Here is a 21,078-nt window from a genome sequence, read left to right on the forward strand (position 1 = left end):
GGAAAATAATAGCACCTGCGTTAATAGGATTGTTATGTGGATTAAATAAAACAACATAGGTAATGTGTTAAGGTTCATAGTCAGTGCTGAGAATGAGTTATTATTTTCACTGTCTCATTCCTGTATGATCTCTTAGAACTGCTATACCCTCCTCTTCCACTAACTGAGCTCTGAAAGACTGCCAGTGGTGGGAGGTACATGGGTAAAGAAGGAGATGAGAGAATAAGAAGATTTAGCAATGGAATTCCATGCAAAAGCCAGCTCATCTATTCCTCTGTCTCTAGCATGATCTCCCCCTGAGATTGAGATCTCGTGTATTTTTAGAACTGATACCCAGATTTCCCTTACAAGACCCTTCAAGAAAAAATGTAAAAGAAAAATCATTCTAAATACATGAACATGAGAGAGACAGAAAGACAGCGGGCATGCGCGCGCGAGAGCAATTGAGTATTCTCTTGTAATTTTCCATCCTGCTTGTTTTTAGGTGCTGCCATATGAAATCTCTGAACTGAGGATTCTCATCAGCCTTCCCAGGACCCAAGGACATAGCTCTGGCTATAAATGGTGCCAGTTTTGGTGGGGGAGCTGCTGCTGCTTTATCTGGGCCCAATAAACCTTATCAAACTGCTGTGCAGCCAGCCTTCAGCGCTAAGTGGAAATGCTTGGAGCCCAATGCTGGCATTCAGCCCACAGCCTCGCCTGCCTTCTTCCTTTTTGTTACCTTCTCCACCTCTTAAATTCAGGCATTAATCTCTCTTTAACACTTACTAACAAGGGCTGGGCTTTTTAATGGGCAGAGTTTATGAAGCAAGGGAGATTTTCACATAGAGTGAATATGGCACGGGGGTGGGAGGCCAGGGCCATGGAGGATTGTGCTTTCTCTCCCATTGTTTCCAGAGATTCTCTCTTTCTCTGATTTGAGGATTAATAGGAGATTAGGATCAGGGGGTTAATTGTGTGCTTCTCCTGCTACTGCACTGAGGAGAGGCTGGTAGGTGGATGTGGACAGCAAAGCGGAAACCTCCAGCAGGCACTATCTAGGCAGAAGCTCAACAAGTGTAATGATTCTTTCTTCTATTTCCCTGGTGAGGCACCAGGAGGGTCTTTTCTCCTCTCCTTACATCCCTCCAGTCTTGCTTTCCTTGCAGACCAGTTCTTTCCTAACTTTCTTTAAATCCCTTTCCTCTAACAGGGTGTATAGACCTTAGTTGGAGAAACAGGTAGTCTCTAAAAGGGATTGCTCTGTATTGTTAATGAAATGAATACCCAGGGACTGGGTTTCCCATCCCCTTGCCCTGGGTTGGATGTGGTTGTATCCAGTGCTATCAGAGGAGCCCTTCCTTCACTCAAGTGTGTTCCCCTGCCCAGCTCTCTCTACAGACTCCTGCTGGCCTGAGCTTTCCCTGCTCTTAGGAGTCAGGAGTGGCTCTTGCTGGGATGGACTGACCCGTCTTTGGGGCTGTCCCGTGAGCGGCCCTTGTGAACTCGGATCAGTTCGATGTGTAAACTCTGCTGTCTGGCCTTCAGCAGACACATACAGATTTCTGCCACCTTCCATGGCCCTACAGTTCACGGGAGAGTGACTTGACTCTCCGTCTGGGGCAGTGCCAGAGGGACGCATGGAGATGTGATTCTAGGTGAGTCCTGCGGAAAACCTTTGGCCCACCCGCGAGTCACGGACAGAACATGCAGACCCAGGCCTCGGTGACCTAAGCCCCGCATTGCTAAAACCACGTGACCTCGAGGGCTGACTGGCCTGAGACCCCTGGATGGCGCTCTCGGTCACCCCCACTTCCCACCCCAACCTCCTGGGTTTTGGTCAGAATCCACAACCGGTGCCCAAAGAGCGCTTCCCACCTCTGGCACCCTACCTTCGCTGAGCTCCAGGGAAAAGAGGAGAGGGCAGCTTTCTGCAGTCAGAGGAAGGGTACATTTTCTTTGGCCTCTCTACCCTCTAAAGCAGGACGGCCCGCTGAAGGAGGACGCACTTCTGAGGGGCCCAGAGCTTTTCCAAGTTTTCCCCTGCCCCCTGAAGACTGTGCACTGAGCTGGGCGCAGTTGTCGGAAACTGTTTGCACCCAGATTGCTGGGGGTCGGGGGTCGGGTGCGGGCAGAGCCGAGAGGCTGTCCAAGTCTGAGAGAGAGAAAAGTTTCTCCCAGGACTCGACCTTGGCCTCCAGCAATCGCGACAGCTAAAAAGGGACCTCTCGCTTCGACAACAGATCTCGCGGACCTTCTGGCACCTGGTTCACCAGGACCCTCGAACTCTGCCTCGGGAGACTTCTTGAAATCCGGATGCTCAAGCCGGGAGGCGCGCAGTAGCCAGAAGGATGAGAGGCCCGGGTTTGGACTAGGAAAGCGGCCTTTTGAAACAGATGTCAGGGGCTACTGGGAATGCAGCCCAGAGCCATGAGAAAAAAGTTAAAGGCGAGATGACACACACTGAATTGGGGCAAACATTGGAAGAGGGGACAAAACTGCGTGCTTGAGCACCGGGGTGCGGGGGAGGGGGGACAAAACTCGTATCCAATGGAAATTAAAGTCTTGGGAGGAGGTGGGGGCTCCTGCGCGCCCTTCACCCTCAGTTCCCCTATTAAGGATTCCGCGTCCCCTGCACGCCTGTCTTCTAGCTCCTTCCTTCCTCTCCGCTCGGCCGGTGAGCGGCGGCCGCCAGCGCCCCAGCAGCAGCTAGATGTCAGGCGAAGCCCGGAGCGCGGAGCGCGGGGAAGGGAGGGGAAGGGAGGGGAGGGGAAAGGAGAGGTGGGGCGGGGAGCGCGCGCGGGCTCGGCCAGTGCGGGGTGGTGGGCGGGCTGAGCCCGAGGACGGCGCGGGAGGGGGGAGGGAAGGGGGGCAGCTGTGGGCAGGGAGCCGGGCTCGGCCGCCAGCACTAAAGATGGAGAGGCGCCGGGGCCTTGCAGGGGAGGGGGCTCGGCGTTGACGTGGGACGCGGCGGAGGCGCAGCAGCCGGTGGTGATTTGCTAACCTCGCAGCAGAGAGGAGTTGAGGGCGATGAGAGCGGGTACTGCGAACTGCCGGGCGATGCTGTCGCTGCCGCCTTGATACGGAGAGCAACAGTTCCCCAGCAACACCCCTCCCCGACACAGGCACACACCCCCCGACAGGCACGCACACCCACCCCACAGTGCCCGGCTCGGCTGCGGTGAGTGAGGGGCCGGGAAGAGGCGCACCGCCGAGCGAGCGCCGCGCGCCGGGGCTCCCCGGGGCTGGAGAGGTCTGGGGGGCGCGCGCTCGCTTCGGCCACTCGGCCGCTGGGCTTGTGCCTTTTTTATTTGGCGTGTTCCCTTCCTGCCGCTGCAGCCGTCGCCGCAACCGGTTGGGGGTCGGCTAGAAGGGGGAGCCCCGGCTGTCAGCCTGGGCACAGCTGCCTCCCCAGCCCTTCCTCTCCAGGGCACGGTCGGGGTGAGAGGTGGGGGGCGTAGCGGTCTGCGGGGGCTGAGGGCGTGAGCAGAGGGTCGGGGATCCGGAGGCTTTGTACCGCCAGGGGCCAGCGGAGGAACAGAGCCCGTGGGTGCTCTTATGTATGCGGACCGGTGCGCGGGCGCGAGATAGGGTTGTGGTTTATTTATTTGTGTGTCTATTCGCCGGCCGGCTGGGAAGCTAGAATCGGAGGAGCTGACGAGTAGATCTGGGGGCGGAGGGGAACAGGACTGGGACTGCTTACGTTTTGTTTCTGTTTGAAAAAACGTGGTGGGCTTTTTATTGATTGGACTTGATCCCCCCCTTTTGCAGGGGAGGGAGGGAAGCTCCAGAGGGTCTCCAGCGCTCCGGGCCCTCCTCGGCTCTCGACGGGACCGGCGGTGACACCGGAGCTCGCCGTGCGCTCCCGGCCGCTCTCGGTGGGTGCGGGTCTCTGCACCTGATGCGTTCGGGATGCCTTTCCCACCCTGGCGCGCCCGCCGCTAGCTCGCACAGCGCCTCGCACACGCCCGCACGCGCTTGAAATGCGCAGGGTCCCGCCGGCCCACGGACCCACTGGGACGCACGGAGCGCTCCGCACCGACTCGCTCGCCGCCTCCGCGAGACGCTCGCACGGTGCTTCGGACGGGCGCGCCGGCCGCTGGCGCCGCTGGCCAGAGGCCGGGGACCCAGCCGGTCGCTTCCCGGGGGTCACGGCCCTGGGTCGGAGAGGGAGGGCGGGCAGACCCCTTCTCGCCTTTCCTCCTACAACTCGTTTGCGGGGCTTTTGTGCTTCCCCTTCGCCGCGGGGCGGGTCCGCCTCCCTGCTGCTCTCCCCGCGGAGTCCAGCCCGCCCGGACTGTCGCCTTTTTTCCCAGTCTCTTTCGCTTTCCCTCGTCCCTAGCCCAGCTCTTCATCTTTCAGGCGTCTAGCTCCTCGGGAAAAGTTGCTTCCCCAAGTTTGCTGAAGTCGTCTCCAAGTCTCGGTGGGGGGTCGCTGGGAACTGGAGGCGTGTGAGAGCACGGTCGATCCCCGGAGCTCAGGCGGGTTCTCGCCGGTTCTTCCCCGCGCCGCCCGGCTGGACGCTGCAGCCAGCGCCGGCCGAATCGCGGGCGCCGAGCGGCGGGTGGGGAAGACGGCTGCCCGTGGGCGCCCCGATTTCCCTCAGGACCCAAAGGGCTTGTTTTGGGGCGCCAAGCTTCCATTCTTTTGGCTGTTCCCTCCTAGTTCTCAGAAGCCCCGATGTCTGCGGGAAAGCACGCGGTGGCCAGGCTCTGCTGAATGTTCATCCCACCCTTGACGGCCTCCGTCCCCACCCCGGGGTAGGCAACAAAAGTGTCTTGACCAGCCGTCCTGTGAATCCTTTCTGCGTGAGCTTGGTGGCTCCTGAACTGATAGAGCTTCTTTTGGGGGTGGAGGCAAGCAAGCAGTGTTCGAAGAGTGAGGGAGAGACCTTGCTGTTCCTTGCTCTCAGTGCATTCACTGCAATATTGGTCGCTGCAAGGCAGACACGGGGAGGGCCCTGGGCCTGCGCGGTCTTTCTAACACTCGTTAAGCGGGGTTTGGAGTCTAGGAGCCCTCTTATTGATCCCGAACAGGCTCTGGGAGAGGCCTTTGTTTCCCAGCCCTGTCTTCCCTTCGTACTGGTTGTAACTCACACCACAGATGCTGGTGCCAATATCACTTCCAGCGCCTCTGAGCCATGTCCGGCATCCCTTGCTGCCCCTGGTCACAGGACTTGCAGACTCCTTGGAGCCTGTGGGACACACGTGGAGTTCACACACCCAGCCCAGCATAAGCGCTCCTGGCTGTAGGGGAGCATATTTACTGTGGTCTCTCTCCATACCTTAATGATCCATCCTTCTTCGTTTTTTAGATCCTCCTGTCCACCGGCCAGTTGTGGGCAGGACGGTAGGTACGGCCCCTTATATAAGTGTGTGTGTGTGTGTATGTAAAGACACACACACACGCTTTTTTTTTTTTCTGAGACGGAGTTTTGCTGTTGTTGCCCAGGCTGGAGCGCAATGGCACAATCTCGGCTCACCGCAACCTCCGCCTCCCGGGTTCAAGTGATTCTCCTGCCTCAGCCTCGCTAGTAGCTGGGATTACAGGCGGGTGCCACCGCGCCTGGCTAATTTTGTATGTTTTGTAGAGACGGGGCTTCTCCACGTTGGTCAGGCTGGTCTCGAACTCCCGACCCCAGGTGATCCGCCTGCCTGGGCCTCCCAAAGTGCTGGGATTAGAGGCGTGAGACACTACACCCTGCCCCACACACTCTTTCTGTCTCTGGCTGGTGTACATACACACAGTGCAGATTTTAGATTATACATACAATAACTTTGAGGCTTCCATGGGTAGAAATGACCTAAGTTTGTGTGTGGGTTGTATGTATGTGCCTGTTAGTACCTAGGGATAGGGAAGGGCTTGGGGCTGCCAGTGCTTTGCAGCCCTGAGAATAGTAGAAGGCCAGAGGCCAAGGCTGATGGTGAGAGGATAGCCTTTGTGGAGGAGAGCCCAGTGTCCATAGATGTCTGTGGACCATGACTACAGGCTCCTGGCCTCCAATGAGTTTGACTCTGCTTCTGGGGCTCCTGCAGTGAGGCAGAGTTTAGAAAAACTTTGTTTTAAAGATGAGGTTTGACATCCAGGGGGTTGACGTGAAGCTGACAAGGAAGGGGCTGAAGTCTTGCTAATTTTAAGTAAGTGCACTTCGTCATAATGAATGTTGGCCTTGCCTAGGGAGCCCCTACTCTCAGATACAGAGAAAGCTGAGGACTTACAGGACTTCACTACAATTTTCATTTCACTTCATCTAACAGATGTCATAGAGTAGTGAATTAGGCATCTGCTGTGGCAGAACCTTCTTTTCACTCTCAGCATCCCTGGGCTTGAAAGGCAGATTTGTAGATTTCTAGGAAGCTACTTCAATTAAAATCTCTCAGATTCTCTTGCTAGGGGTTTGGCAACAGGGAGGAGGGGGCATGTTGTAGTGGTTGAATTCTTACTTTTAGGGACACTGATGAATTTGTCTTTTGTTCTCTCATCTCTTTTGCTTCTTCCCCTCTTCTTTCCTCTAGCCCCCTCTATTGGCCCAGGAAGCCCACCCTGCCCCGCCACGCAGAGCCCAGAAGGAAAGAGAGCCTCATGCCTGAGCCGAGGGGAGCACCATGGATCTGACAAAAATGGGCATGATCCAGCTGCAGAACCCTAGCCACCCCACGGGGCTGCTGTGCAAGGCCAACCAGATGCGGCTGGCCGGGACTCTGTGCGATGTGGTCATCATGGTGGACAGCCAGGAGTTCCACGCCCACCGGACGGTGCTGGCCTGCACCAGCAAGATGTTTGAGATCCTCTTCCACCGCAACAGTCAGCACTATACTCTGGACTTCCTCTCGCCAAAGACCTTCCAGCAGATTCTGGAGTATGCATATACAGCCACGCTGCAAGCCAAGGCGGAGGACCTGGATGACCTGCTGTATGCTGCCGAGATCCTGGAGATCGAGTACCTGGAGGAGCAGTGCCTGAAGATCCTGGAGACCATCCAGGCCTCAGACGACAATGACACGGAGGCCACCATGGCCGACGGTGGGGCCGAGGAAGAAGAGGACCGCAAGGCTCGGTACCTCAAGAACATCTTCATCTCAAAGCATTCCAGCGAGGAGAGTGGGTATGCCAGTGTGGCTGGACAGAGCCTCCCTGCGCCCATGGTGGACCAGAGCCCTTCAGTCTCCACCTCATTTGGTCTTTCAGCCATGAGTCCCACCAAGGCTGCAGTGGACAGTTTGATGACCATAGGACAGTCTCTCCTGCAGGGAGCTCTTCAGCCACCTGCAGGGCCCGAGGAGCCAACTCTGGCTGGGGGTGGGCGGCACCCTGGGGTGGCTGAGGTGAAGACGGAGATGATGCAGGTGGATGAGGTGCCCAGCCAGGACAGCCCTGGGGCAGCTGAGTCCAGCATCTCAGGAGGGATGGGGGACAAAGTTGAGGAAAGAGGCAAAGAGGGGCCTGGGACCCCAACTCGAAGCAGCGTCATCACCAGTGCTAGGGAGCTGCACTATGGGCGAGAGGAGAGTGCCGAGCAGCTGCCACCCCCAGCTGAGGCTGGCCAGGCCCCCACTGGCCGACCTGAGCACCCAGCACCCCCGCCTGAGAAGCATCTGGGCATCTACTCCGTGTTGCCCAACCACAAGGCTGACGCTGTGTTGAGCATGCCATCTTCGGTGACCTCTGGCCTCCACGTGCAGCCTGCCCTGGCTGTCTCCATGGACTTCAGCACCTATGGGGGGCTGCTGCCCCAGGGCTTCATCCAGAGGGAGCTGTTCAGCAAGCTGGGGGAGCTGGCTGTGGGCATGAAGTCAGAGAGCCGGACCATCGGGGAGCAGTGCAGCGTGTGTGGGGTCGAGCTTCCTGATAACGAGGCTGTGGAGCAGCACAGGTAGGCCCCGCTCCAGCCCCACACCTGATATGGGACTTGAGGCCCTCATACCCCTTCTTCACACCCTGGCTGCTCCCAGGTTAGGGGCCTGACTCCCCTGTCTTGGCAATTTGTCAAAAAAACAAAAACACTTCTTCTAAGGTTCTGGGGGATAGGGGAGCAGATTTTTTAGAGTGTAGTGAGGGGGCCTAGGATCTTTCCAAAAAGCACCAGGGGACACTCATGGGCTCAGCTTCTTAATAGGCCCTTCCCTCTGTTTTTTGCTTTTGGGCTCCTGTTTGTTTTTTCTGCTGTTTGGTCTGTTCTCCTTTGCTTGGAGTGACTGATAAAATGGAGAGAAGGTGAAAGGGAGTGGGATGAGGGTCTCTTGTGCCCTGGATCTGACCATGTTACTAGGTTTCAGGTCCTCGGATTCCAATGCAGTGGTCCCTGCAAAGACAGGCTTTCTGCAGCTTGGGAGAATGGGAGGGGCTGGAGGCTACTTAAGCCACAAGAGCAGCTGCAGGTTCCAAACCTTATTCCTGGTGAAAGTTAATCTCTTTGCTCTGTCTCCCTTCTCATTCTCTGATCCTGCACATGCATTTAGGGGGAATTGATTTAAATGCAAGGGGAAAGGATGGGTATGAGAGTCTTGGTCTTGCAGCCTGTGAAGTCTCATTCTTATCCCATCTCTGCTCACATTGAATTAAATGCCGCTTCAGGCTAGCATTGGCTTCCCTCCGGCTTCCGTTTCCTTCTCTATGAAATAACCATTCATTGAGCTCTTATGACATGTTTGGTTCAGCACTAAGCACTTTCCATGAGTTGCATTTTCATTACAACAGCCCTTTGAGATAGGTAATGTCCTCCTTCTTCTTCTTCTTCTTTTTTTTTTTTTGATACGAAGTTTCGCTCATTGCCTAGGCTGGAGTGCAGTGGCGTGATCTTGGCTCACTGCAACCTCTGCCTCCCGGGTTAAAGCGATTCTTCTGCCTCAGCCTCCTGAGTAACTGGGATTACAGGCATGCACCACCACACCCAGCTAATTTTGTATTTTTAGTAGAGACGGGGTTTCACCATGTTGGTCAGGCTGGTGTCGAAGTGCTGACCTCAGGTGATCTGCCTGCTTCGGCCTCCCAAAGTGCTGGATTACAGGTGTGAGCCACTGTGCCTGGCCAGTAATGTCCTTCTTTTACATGGAACAATACTAAGGCTCAGATGTCAAGTCTCTTTTCCAGGGTCACATAGATAGTGAGAGGCAGGGCTGGATTCAAATTTAGGTCCTTACCCCCTGGTACTCTGCTGCCTTGAAGAGGATCATGTCTGTGGAACAGAGGGTTTTGGAGATTGCTTGTTGGAAGTGGAGTAAATAACAGAGGGAATCAGTAGTGAGTTTTTTTTCCTTGCCTCTGTCATAAACCCTATGCCCATCATTTTACCCTCTAGTTTCTGGGTCAGGTGAATGGAGTCAAGAAATCCAGCTGTCTGTTATCATTGATGACAGGGTTTTGCTGCACACCCTGTGGTCTGCTGTTTTGCTGATTCTCTACCTCCCCCGCTTCACCCCCATTCCCCTGTTGCTCGTTCAGGTACGGGGGATGTGAGTGAGAGGGGTTGGGGTGGGGATATCTGGAAGTTGATCTCATCACCCCAGCCGGAATCTGCTGTGACCCTGCCTCTTCGACAGCTCAGAGGCTTACCTTGTGGAAAGTGTGGCAGAGCTAAACGTAGCCGACTTTTTCCAGTGGGTGCGAAAAATAACCGCCACTAAGGTGTGTCTTCTTGTGCTTCTACCGCTCAGAAATAGACTGAGGTTGTGTTTGTTTTTGCTCAAACTTTCCTAAAGAGGAAACCCCCTCCCCAATGTTGACCAGATCTATGTATCATCTTTCCGGATGTGAATTATTTCGGCTCTGTGCTATGAGAACTGGGGTACGGTGGGAAGTAATTGTTTTTCTGGCTCTCATCACGTCCTGGTTCCTGGTTGCTTTTCTTTACCTGAGAGGGCCACAAAAGATACCACTCTCTTGAGAGTTCCAAGTTCCCCTTCAGCAAGACCCTCATTCCTCTGGGGAGAGAGGGAGGGTTGGCCATGTTACATTTGAAAGAGCCTGGGTAGTGGAATTGGCCATATTTAGTGGTGAGAGCCTGTGATACTTATTTAACCTTTCTGGGCCTTGTTTCACTCACCACTTTTATTTTTTTGAGACGGAGTCTCGCTCTGTCACCAGGCTGGAGTCCAGTGGCGGCTGGGACTACAGGCACCCACGCCCAGCTAATTTTTTTGTATTATTTAGTAGAGACGGGGTTTCATCATGTTAGCCAGGATGGTCTCGATCTCCTGACCTCGTGATCCGCCCACCTCGGCCTCCCAAAGTGCTGGGATTATAGGCGTGAGCCACCGCGCGCCCAGCCTTCACTCACTTCTTAAAATGGAGATGGTCAACAGGGTTGGTGCTGAATTAATGAAGTAAGATCCAGAAATCACTAGAGCTGTGACGGGCACATGGTCACTGCAGCGGTGAAGAACTGACCCTCTGTCCCTTGTGTTGTTTAGGCCTCATCTCTGCGTGGTCCTCACTGGCTCTGAGTTCTAGTGTGTAGTGTCCACAGTGCTACTCTCCATGGGGGTTGTGTTGACTGTGAGGTGGTGCAGAGAATGTCCCTGTCCTTGTGAGCATATGACAGCAAGACACTGGCCCTGGAATCCTCGGTGTCACATGTGGTCTGCTGACAGGAAGAATGTGCTTTTGTTGTTGTTGTTGTTGTTGTTGAGGCAGAGTCTTACTCTGTCACCCAGGCTGGAGTGCAGTGGCATGATCTCGGCTCACTGCAACCTCTACTTCCCAGGTTCAAATGATTCTCCTGCCTCAGCCTGCTGAGCAGCTGGGACTACAGACGTGCACCACCACGCCCGGCTGATTTTTGTATTTTTAGTAGAGATGGGGTTTCACCATGTTGGCCAGGCTAGCCTGGAACTCCTAGCCTTTAGTGATCCACCTGCCTCGGCCTCCCATAGTGCTGGGATTACATGCGTGTGCCACCCTGCTCGGCCAAGGATGTGCTTTTGACTGAGGGTGGAAAGTCAGCGGCTGTAGCCCAAGAAGCTAGAGCCAGGGACAGTGCCTTTGGTGAGAAGCTTGGGGGTCTAAAGAAATCAGAGAGAAAATAATCTCTTGTGTGCTCGGCCCTCACTCAGATCAGCAGCCCCCCGGGTCCCAGCTAGACATCCTTTGTGGAAGGCTTTTTTTCTCCCTCTCACCCTCAAAACTCCAGGATTAATGTGCTATTCCGTTTTTTCTACTGTTCTCTGTCTCCCCCCAACCCATCAGCATTCTGAGAAATGCTGTGGTGGAAGAAAAAACAGCCCTATAACCAGTACAAACAAAAAGCCAAGACATTAAAAAAAAAAAAAAGAAAAAAAAAAGGGGAGATTTTGATGCCAGGAAGCCGTGGCATTCACTGGAAATATATCAGTGATAAAATAACAGGCTACAGGGTTTATTTTATTTTATTTTTAAGTCAACAGGCCTGAGTGTTGGTAAAGATTAGATACCTAGCAATCCTTGCATTTCTTCTTGGGGTGGGGGGCAGAAGGGAATGGAGAGGAAATGAAGGCAGATTGCTGCTAAGTGAGGCAGGAAGGCAGGGAGTTTATTATGGAATGTCATCGGTAGGTTTCCCCATGATTTGATGCCAAGCTGGTGTGGAGTGAGGCGTAACCTGTTGGCTCAACAGATAGTGAGAATCAAACTTAGTGGAGTTGTAGATCCCGTTTCCCGCAGCAGACAGCAAGATGTACAAGCCGTCCACTGTAGGAATGACATGCTGTAAAATGGATGCAATGTCAAGTGTAGTCATGGATGGGTGGGAAGATCAGACAAAGGCACCACACAGGTAAATCAAATGGGACTGACTTACCGAAATGAACCAGAAGGAAGTCAGGACAGTGAGAAGGTCTGATAGATAAGCAGTATTCTGCAGGCAGATGAAGGAGCAAGTTTCAGGCTCCCAAATGTTTACCAGTGAGTCCACATTACAGAGGATAATGCCTGAGGGAGGGGAAGCTCATCTCAGGAGTCTGGAACACTAGACTCTCCCTTTCTCATTCTGAAAGGCTGGAGCAGTTCTGCATGTAGGCTTCTCTGGATATGGTCTAGGAATCAGCTCAACCAGGCCAGGTGCACCTGATCATTCTCAGAGTTACGTACATATGCGATAAGATTGCAGGGAACAGTATAGTTGACTTAAGTGTGAACATAGTCCTCGTTTATAGTCCCTAGTCTCCCGTGGCTCATACAGCTTGGTCTTTATGTATTTCTGAATTTAGTGCAGCAGAAGCACAATGGGGTCTGGTTTCCAGGGTCCCCTGGATCTTATACAGACAAGCACATAGGTCAGCTGCAGTGCATGTCCTGCACAGACACCATCGTCGCAACTCTTGCCTGGTTCCTTGTTTTTTTTTTTTTTTTTTTTTTTTTGAGATGGAGTCTTGCTCTGTCTCCCAGGCTGGAGTGCCGTGGTGTGATCTTGGCTCACTGCAAGCTGTGCCTCCCAGGTTCACGCCATTCTCCTGCCTCAGCCTCCCGAGTAGCTGGGACTACAGGCGCCCACCACCATGCCCGGCTAATGTTTCGTATTTTTAGTAGAGATGGGGTTTCACCATGTTAGCCAGGATGGTCTTGATCTCCTGACCTTGTGATCTGCCCGCTTCGGCCTCCCAAAGTGCTGGGATTACAGGTGTGAGCCACCACACCTGGCCTCTTGCCTGGTTCTTGAAGGGATTCTCAGGAACCACAGGGAATGTCTGAGCCAGCTTTCTGGATCCATGTGTACAGCCCTTCCCAGAGGCTTTGTGGAGCCAGCTCTACAGTGCATGAGCCATGGGGCTAAGATATCAGAGTTCTGCCTGGCCCTTGGCCTTGGGCTCTCTCAGATGGTCAGCTGCTCTGTATTTAGTGGTTGATCATGTAGAAGGCCAACAGGTGTTGACCTTGGTTTAGGCTGCTTTTGGAATTTTTGAGGTTTCCTGAGACTCTTGGTTTTCTTTCATCATCCTGTCCAGAACCTCTGATGTCAAACTAAATTCTGTTTGAAAAAGGGTATACTGTAGAACAATGATAGCCGCAGCAATAGTATTAATAATACCTTTGATCGGTTGCAGCATTTTCTTCTTTGCAAAGCACCTCTAATGACTTTATCTCTCTTGCCCTCACAGCCTTCCTTGAGGGGGTACAGGTCCGTAATTCCATATCTGTGATAATGAAGTCTGAAAAGCCCTGAAAACTAAAAGGTTTGCAGTAAACTCATTTAGTGGCAAAACCTGATCTGAACTGACGTGAGGCTATATTTATCCTGCTTATTTTGAATATTCATATGTTTTGCTGCAAAAATATTAATGTGTTTGATTACAGAGTGCTGCCCTAGACTCCGCTGGCGCTGTTAAACATGATAGGTGTCAGAGTACCTTTCTAAAATCTGAACGGTTTTGGTCGTCTAGAGGTTTTGGATAAGGGATTGTGAACGATTATCATTCTCTATTGACAAATGAGAAAAATGAGATTTGGAGCAAGTAAGTGACTTGCCCATGGTCACACAGCTATAAATGGGTAAAACCAGGCACTCAGCTTGCCTTCTAATTCACAGTCCTGGGCGCTCTGCACCAGGCCATATAAGAACATGAGCATTGCTCTTCTGGGTCAAATCCATCTGACCTAGTCTTTGGTTGCCAACACCATCCCCAAGACACCACCATTGGAGGCTACAGCCATCTTCCTTGACGTCAATCCTAAAGGTCAGGTGTATACCAGCTTCTCTTAGTAGCTATTTATGGCTGCCTTGTCTTTCACAGATTTGCCAAAATCCTTTTTGAATCCATTTCTGTTTCCAGGAAGTATCCTTTTTAGGGGTGATGATAAACTTAAGTTTACAATCTCCTGGGCTCCTGGAAATCTGGTCTTTTGGAGAAGTTGTTGGTTGTGAAGATAGGAAGATGGCAGAAGGCTTTGTAGTGGTGAGGCCAGGTCTAGACCCAGCTCTGCATTTTTCAGCTCTGTCACCATTGACATCGTTTTATTCATCGTGAGCCTTAACTTCTTCGTTTTAAAACTAGGCACTTCAGTGAGCTCTTTCTGGATTGTTGAACTCTTTAAAAAATTCTTTTATTCTTTGTGTACCCACTTATATCTTCATGAAGTCCTTTTGGTTAATTGAATTTTGCTGTTTTGGAATCTGGATTGGCAGTTCTGCCAGCTAAGTAGGGGGTCAGTTTGATTTGATTCTGTGTGTTCTGACTTTTTTTTTTTTTTAAATACTTTAACCTGCTTAGGGTTACTGAGCCATCTGGGATCTAGACTGAACTCTTGGAACTTTTGAAGATGATTTCCTTTATTTTGTTTTCAATGGAGGAAAGTTGCCCACTCTTTCATCTCAGTGAGAAGTTCCATTTTAATTTGCCGTCACTATTGGATGGAGCTGCTAATTGCTGGGAGGGAGAAAGCTATAGTTTAGCAACACGTTTTCCTCCTGCTCGTGCTAGGAAAACTATTATGAATCTTTAAAATAGTGATTATCCTCAACTGTTAAAATCAAATTCTATTCACAGCTCTTTGATTTCTTGCTAATTCAGGAGAGAAACCTTTCCAATCACTTTAATTTTTTTTTTTTTTTATTAATTTAAAGCAAGTCCTGCTGAAAGTCCAAGTATATACGACTTAGAGTCTTACTAAATGAATGCAGGTGTGCCTCAGTGTGTCCATTGGAGGAGGGTTTCTGCGTTTTCCCTAACTAAAGATTTTCTCTTCTGTTTTGGCTGGGTGCCTGGGATGAAAGCTCTTACTCTCTGGCAGTTCTTTAAGTGGTAAGAGATTTGCTACGACTCTCCCCCAGCCCCACGTTTTACAGATAGGAAATGCACACTTTGACTGTCCAGGTCAGAATTCTGATTTTGCTACTTACTAACTGTGACAGTGGTTGTGTTACTTAACTTCTCTGTGCCCTGTTTGCTCATTTGTGAAATAGAAACAATGGTAGTAGCTACTTCATTGGGTTGTTACAAGGATTCATCAGAAAACATTTATCCTGTGTGAGGAATGGCGGCACAAAGTCAGTGCCCCCTAAGTGTTTGCTAAGGTGTTTTTCTTGTCATTGTGTGAAGTCGGTCATGCTAGCCGTGCAGGGTGAAAAATGTGTTCATGCTGGTCCAGATCCTGCTTTCTCCCTGAGACCGTTTTTCCGCATAGGTGTCGATCCGTACAGTGCTGTAAAACGGCTGCCTCGGGCACCTCATGTTTGCGTCTGAGACACTGCATCTGCGTCTTCCCCAGAAGCTGATCTCTTTACTCTGGTGGCCAGGGTACTCTTTGTCCCATTGACCTGAGGCCTGGTGAGTCGTTCCAGTTCTCGTTTAAATTTAGCTGGGCACTACTCCACTGCCATCGGGTCCAAGTGCTGGGGAGGCTCACCGACGCGGTGTCCTGTCGCCTGTGCACATCACTGTGCTTATGACAGAGGAGCACAGATACCACCTAACTGATGGGGGTCCTGGGGCTGGGCTTGTGGGTGTCGGGGGTTCCAGAGCTCCTTTCCTGGCCTGCCTGTCAGTGCAGGGTGCTTCTAAAATGTGGACTCAGCAGACATTGTTTTGAGTGCTTGCTACTTGTCAGATTCTGTGCTAAGTGCACTCACAGCCAGCATCTCCGTAAGCCCTCTAGCTGTCCTGTAAGGTGGGTATCAGTTTCACATTCTCAGATGGGCCGAGGGAAGCCCAAGAGGTTAGTGGACTTTTCTGTAGTAAGAGTTGTACCAGGAGTTGTGCCCAGGTCTTCTGGCTCCATGCTCTCTGCAGCTGGGTGATCAGGGGGCTCATTGCTTTCACCAGCTCTGGCCTCAGTTCCTCTGGTGGCTTCTTGCGAGGAGGAAGGTTACTGCAGAGGGTTCAGCTCTTTGGGGGCCCAGGCCACATGGATCCAAGGACTACTACGTCATCTCTTACCAACACAGAGAGATCAGCTTCTAGTGATAGAGGCGTTTTATGCTGACTTGAAAAACAGAAAAAGAGAGAAAAAAGAAACCCATTTACAAAAATAAAAATCCCATGCTGTTAATTTCATGCCAGCATAATCAGAAATTCCCCTTTCTACTGTTTCCCCTTAAAAGCCCCGGTGTCCTTATTATGCTGGTGCAGTCTGGAAAAACTATGGCTGGGTTTTGCCTACGTGAGGCTTATCTCTGCAGCTGCAAGGAGGGGATCCGGTACTTTTTTGTCAGCATGGAAACTTCGGCTAAATACTTAGAAAAACCTTCTTAATTCTAAATGCCTAGCTCACTTTCAACTCTGTCCTCGGGACCTGATTTTCTTCGGTGTGAACAGATTGTGTTCAGCATTGCAGTAGAAAGGTTCTAAGTTAGGTAAGAGAAAGGACTTCCTGAGACACTGGGGTGTTACTTAGAAAGTTGTTAGAAGACTGTCACAGACATTTTGATGAAGGGGGGGACATTCTGGGCCAGTTGAAGTGGTTTTTAGAGTTCTTTCCTCTTTAGGGCCATTTGGTTCCCCCAGAAATAAGAAGAAAAGACATATACACGCATGTAAATCACCACCACCAGGCTTGCTAAGAACAAGTGAAATGTGCCATCATACCGGTGGGAGATGGGGTGGTACTGCAGGGGCAGAAAGACTGACGTCTGATGGACCTGGGTTTGAATACTGGTGCTCCATGGTGAATTTGGGCAAATGACTTCACCTCCGTGAAGCAGCAGTATCCTCTTCTGTGAAGCGAGATTAGCCCCTACCTCTCAATGTGGTTTGTAAAGTATATTAATGAGATCACTTGTAACCTAAAGCACACAGAGTGTGAGGCCACCTCCCTACTTCCCGCTTCTCTCATGACCTCAGCCTGACAAGGGAGCCACTGAGCCCCCTGCCACCCTCACCCAGCGTTGTCCTCTAAGTGGATTAGCTCAGCATTGCGATCTTAATGCCATTAGGCCTGTTGGCATGGCTCTCCTTGCCATAGTGAGAAGCAGATGTGGCCGACCATAATGGCCCTTAGGGTGATCCATCGGGTCCACAATGCTGGGGTGACCATTATTAGTGTTAATTTGGGGGAGCTTTTTATGGTAGCTGGGGGAAATGTGGAGGGATTGTTAGAAATTTATTTAAGCTGTTCAGCAGGTTAGCTGCTGCTGGGGTCTACTATGGCAAAACGTCAGCTCCCCCCACCCATCTCTTTAAGGAAAGTCCCTCCCCAACACTGAAGCCCAGGCCTGATTACTTCCAGAGTTGGAGAGACAACTTAGCAGGCTCTTGTTTCTTGCCGATGTACCTTATTAGTAGCACCTGGCATCATAACCCACTAATGGGAACCAGTGCTCTCCTCCTGCGTGGCCAGTGACAAGTAGCCCTGTCAGCCGGAGCTCGCCGTGCGAGGAAGTTCCTATTAGCTTTATGGTCAGGAGAACTTGTCCTGTTCAGGAAATGAATGTTGCCGCTAAAGGTCCGCGGCCCTGACCCTGGCGGCATAACCTGTGCAGGCCGGGGAGACCCTGTGCAGGATGCTTGGGATTTCAGCCCCTCTCTGGTTCTTGTCATATGTAAAGAGGGAATCATTGTGGTATGTTTCAGCCTTGAACTTTTGATTTACGCAGTGAGGGCGACTTAACCGTTTCCATGCCTGGACGGCTGTGCCGTGTTCTGAGCGTATGTGCCTAGGTACGTGTGTGTGGGGTGGTCAAGGGGAAGGAGAGACCCCCACATGCTAGCAGGGGCTATTTTTGGGAGGGGGTAGATTTCAGGGGAGGATTCGTTTTCTTTTTTCTTTTTCTTGCATTCTTGCAGCCTCTACATTTCCTGCGATTGTTGGCTGCAAAGTGTTAAGAAGCTGGAGAGCATTGTGTCTGGAATTGAACCTGGGTTCAAATTAGTCTTCTGTCTCTTAGAGGCTGTGTGACCATGGCAAGATTCCTCACCACTCACTTCCTCATCTGTGAGATGAAATTAATAACTTCTGATTCCTACTGGTGGTGGAGCAGTGTTGTTACGTAGGTGATGTATAGAGAATACATGGCCCAGCGTCAGGCCAGTGGTGTGGCCTCAGGTTGTATACTTGAAAGGATGTGTATACTTCAGTATTTTTTCCATTGTGAAATTTAGTTTTTTTTTTTCTTCTTCTTGAGACAGAGTCCTACTTTGTTGCCCAGGCTTGAGTGCAGTGGTGTAATCTCTGCTCACTGTAACTTCTGCCTCCTGGGTCCAAGTGATTCTTGTGCCTCAGCCTCCCAAGTAGCTGGGACCACAGGGGTGCACCACCATACCTGGCTAATTTGTGTGTGTGTGTGTGTGTGTGTGTGTATATATATATATATATATAAAAATATATATATATATATATTTTTTTTTTTTAGTAGAGGTGGGGTTTCGCCATGTTGGCCAGGCTGGTCTCGAGCTCCCTACTTCAGGTGATCTGCCTGTCTCAGCCTCCTAAAGTACTGGGATTATAGGCGTGAGCCACCACACCTGGCATAAGTTTTTAAAAATTATCAAGAATGGCATAGCGCTTTTTTGCTCATTAGCAGATCAAGACCGTTTCCTCCCCATCACAGCCCAAAGTCCTAAAGAAAGGCTACTTAAGTTGTTCGTTTTCTTTTGTTTCCCCCACGAGTAATGTTTCAAAGTGTGATTTTTGCAGAGAACAGCAGTGTCTGACCTCATTCTTGAGGGGAACTTTTCTGCCTGCCTCTGCTTGAGAAACAATGTTTGTGAGTTGTCTGGCAAATGGATGCATTACTTTTGCTGCTGTTGCTGCCGCTGCCGTTTTAAAGGCCCCTGGTGACAAAGGAGTGAACTGCACTTTCGGGGAAAGCATGCCGGAATCTGGCCCAGAAAAGAGGGGCCGCTGGGGGAAGGGTTTGGAGATGACGCCTCCTCAGGAACTTTAAAAGAAATCTGTCCATCTGTCTCTGGCATTTATGGCATCGTTGACAGCAGTTCAAGGAAAAATAAAAATAAGTTCTTATCTGATTGCGGGGCTGATTGCAAAGCCAAAGGACTAGAGTGGCCAGTGAATCGGGCGGCTGGATCTGGAGTTTTGGAGAAAGGGCCACTGGCTCATGACTGGGCACGCACGCTCACGGAGGCAAGTTCTCACCTCCTTGTGGGCTTCTCTTCACTTTACGTGGAAAAACTGTGTACGTCTCAAATTAAAAGCAGCTCTTGCCCCGCTTAGAGCCGGTGAAAGCTGCTTCGAAGGCGTTTGTAGAGTAGGGATTGGAAATGTTCAATGCAAAAGTTAAATCGTGACAGTTGTCCCCTAAATGATCTGCTAAATTAAGGATCCTCTAACATTTGTGAGTCTACCTCCCTGCATCCCCCCCACCCCCACCCCCGCCCCCTTGGCAGAAGGGATAAAGATGGTACCTAAAAACAATGTGAAGCGGCTGCTAAATCGAGTGACTCTAAAAACATTTTTCTTTCCTTGAAGTTCAGTGTGGAAAACCAGACTGGACTTGTCAGGGATGCAGACCTATATAGGGCTCATGTGCCTGGCCCCTTTCCTCAATTTCTAGCACAATGGTTTTCATTGCCACCTCTCCCGCGTCTTTTCCCCCTTCGTAATTATCCACTATTTTACTTTCTGTGTCCTGACAGCTACAAGAGTAGTTTTTGTTTTTTTGAGCTGAGTAGCTGCTAAATATTCCCCAGCAGCCAGATTCAATGGCTGGGGGGAGAATAGGCCAAACCTTGGCATCCCCTGTTGCAAAAGTGAAAAATATTTCTGTTTGCAGTTAATTTTAGTGGCAAGCAGATCATGTTAACTGGATGTAATTGCTTCCAGATATGGCCGAGGGTTTTGTGTGTTGAGATGAAGGGTCTGGTAAGTGCTTACTTCCTGTGTAAATTAGCCTATTCCATTCAGTCTTTCATTCTGGCCAGCCCTGGATTCTGTCATTCTGCTCCCATTTTCCCCCTCCCCAGCCTGCAGCCTGGTGTGAGAAGCTGCTTGCTCTGTTCCTCCAAGTGTAATTCTTTTGTCACTTGGAGCCACTCTCCTCTTGGTTCTTGATGTGAGTTTGCCCTTAAAATAATGAGAAGGGTTTGAAAAGATGCCACCTGGACCCCAGGCCACCTCCCGCCTCTTTCCCAGCAAAGGCAGATCTGAAGAGCATCTCCTGGTCACGTGGGTTGCATCTTGGAGCCCAGAACTCCTGGTTTTCTATGTGTGTTTCTTTTTTTTTTTTTTCCCCTACTGCCCTCTGACCCCCCACTCTCACCTTGGAGAACACCTTCTCTTTCTCTCAATTAGTCTGACACCTCCTCAACCTGAACTAAGCACGTTCCAGTGGGTCCGAAATCTCAGAAAAAATGAAACGGCTGTTGCGCAGAGGAGAGGCTTGTGGCCACAGAAAGGAGTTGCCTCATCAGACGTGAAGCCGCCACCTTGCCTTGCAAAGCAGGCTGCACCTCCCGACACACCTGCCCCTCCCTGAAAGAAAGGGAGGGGAAAACCCACCCAAGAGAACCTTCTCCAGGCTCCTGTGGGTTTCCAGGGTTGCGACTGAAGAAAAGTGTGAAGATTCATGTTCTCCTAAATTCTGCTTTTGTCCTGTGGCCAGTCCCACATTCTTAGTGCTATTTGCATAAGAGGTTGCTGTTTATCTTCCTATATCAGCCCCACTGATAACCCCTGTGGTCTGTTTAACAACCTATGAGGAGTAGATTACTTGATAAATGCCAGTATTTCCAATATGCAAAGATAAACTGTTGGGGTCAGGGTGAGGGGTGGTGTGTTACGAACGAGGGGACAGGTGGGGAGCCAGGACCCTCTTTTAGCTGGGGTGGAGAAGTGTGAAAGAGCCTCATGAAAGAAAACAGGTAGCTTGTCTCATACAACAGCTGCATTTATCATACAGTTGATCAGCTTCCTGCCCTCACCTACTTTTCTCCTCCTTCATGTGGACATGCGGAGTCTCTGAGAACATTGCATCGAGTGGGTTGCCTATGCCCATGTTAATAACAGACGGGAAAGGGTGGAGGTTATTTTTGCTTTTTAAGTTCCCATCTTTTTCTCCCTTAGTCCTCTCCCACCCTCCAGGTTGTTGGCTGGTAAGCAATTGGTGCTCAGAAAAATGATGTACATCTGAAATCTTAACTGGGTGGACTTTTTCTACCTGCCCTGACTTTGCAGGTGCTTCTTGAAGAGCCTAGGAGAAAAGAAAACTTCTGACCCCATCACCTAGTCAATAAGCTG

The 21,078-nt window shown here is 51.0% G+C and overlaps 1 protein-coding gene across 11 annotated transcripts in view; it reads left to right on the forward strand.

Annotated features, from left to right (window-relative positions):
• Positions 1 to 2,991: 2,991 nt before the first annotated feature.
• The window catches only part of ZBTB16 (zinc finger and BTB domain containing 16), a 197,119-nt gene continuing 179,032 nt past the window's right edge, over positions 2,992 to 21,078 (forward strand). For 4 of the 11 annotated variants that reach the window (XR_012423712.1, XR_012423718.1, XR_012423716.1 and 1 more), the window contains exons 1-2: positions 2,992 to 3,160; positions 6,495 to 7,852. Coding sequence is in view for 5 of the 11 variants with exons in the window: in XM_005579695.5 (XP_005579752.2) it covers positions 6,585 to 7,852 (1,268 nt within the window). In the remaining 6 variants the exon portion in view is untranslated. Of the gene's footprint in view, positions 6,117 to 6,494; positions 7,853 to 21,078 lie in introns of all 11 variants that reach the window. The other 7 variants (XR_012423717.1, XM_045370983.3, XR_012423714.1 and 4 more) reach the window with 5 other exon arrangements.

This window comes from Macaca fascicularis, chromosome 14 (assembly GCF_037993035.2).
Source record: "Macaca fascicularis isolate 582-1 chromosome 14, T2T-MFA8v1.1".
In the NCBI taxonomy this organism is placed as follows: Eukaryota; Metazoa; Chordata; class Mammalia; order Primates; family Cercopithecidae; genus Macaca; species Macaca fascicularis.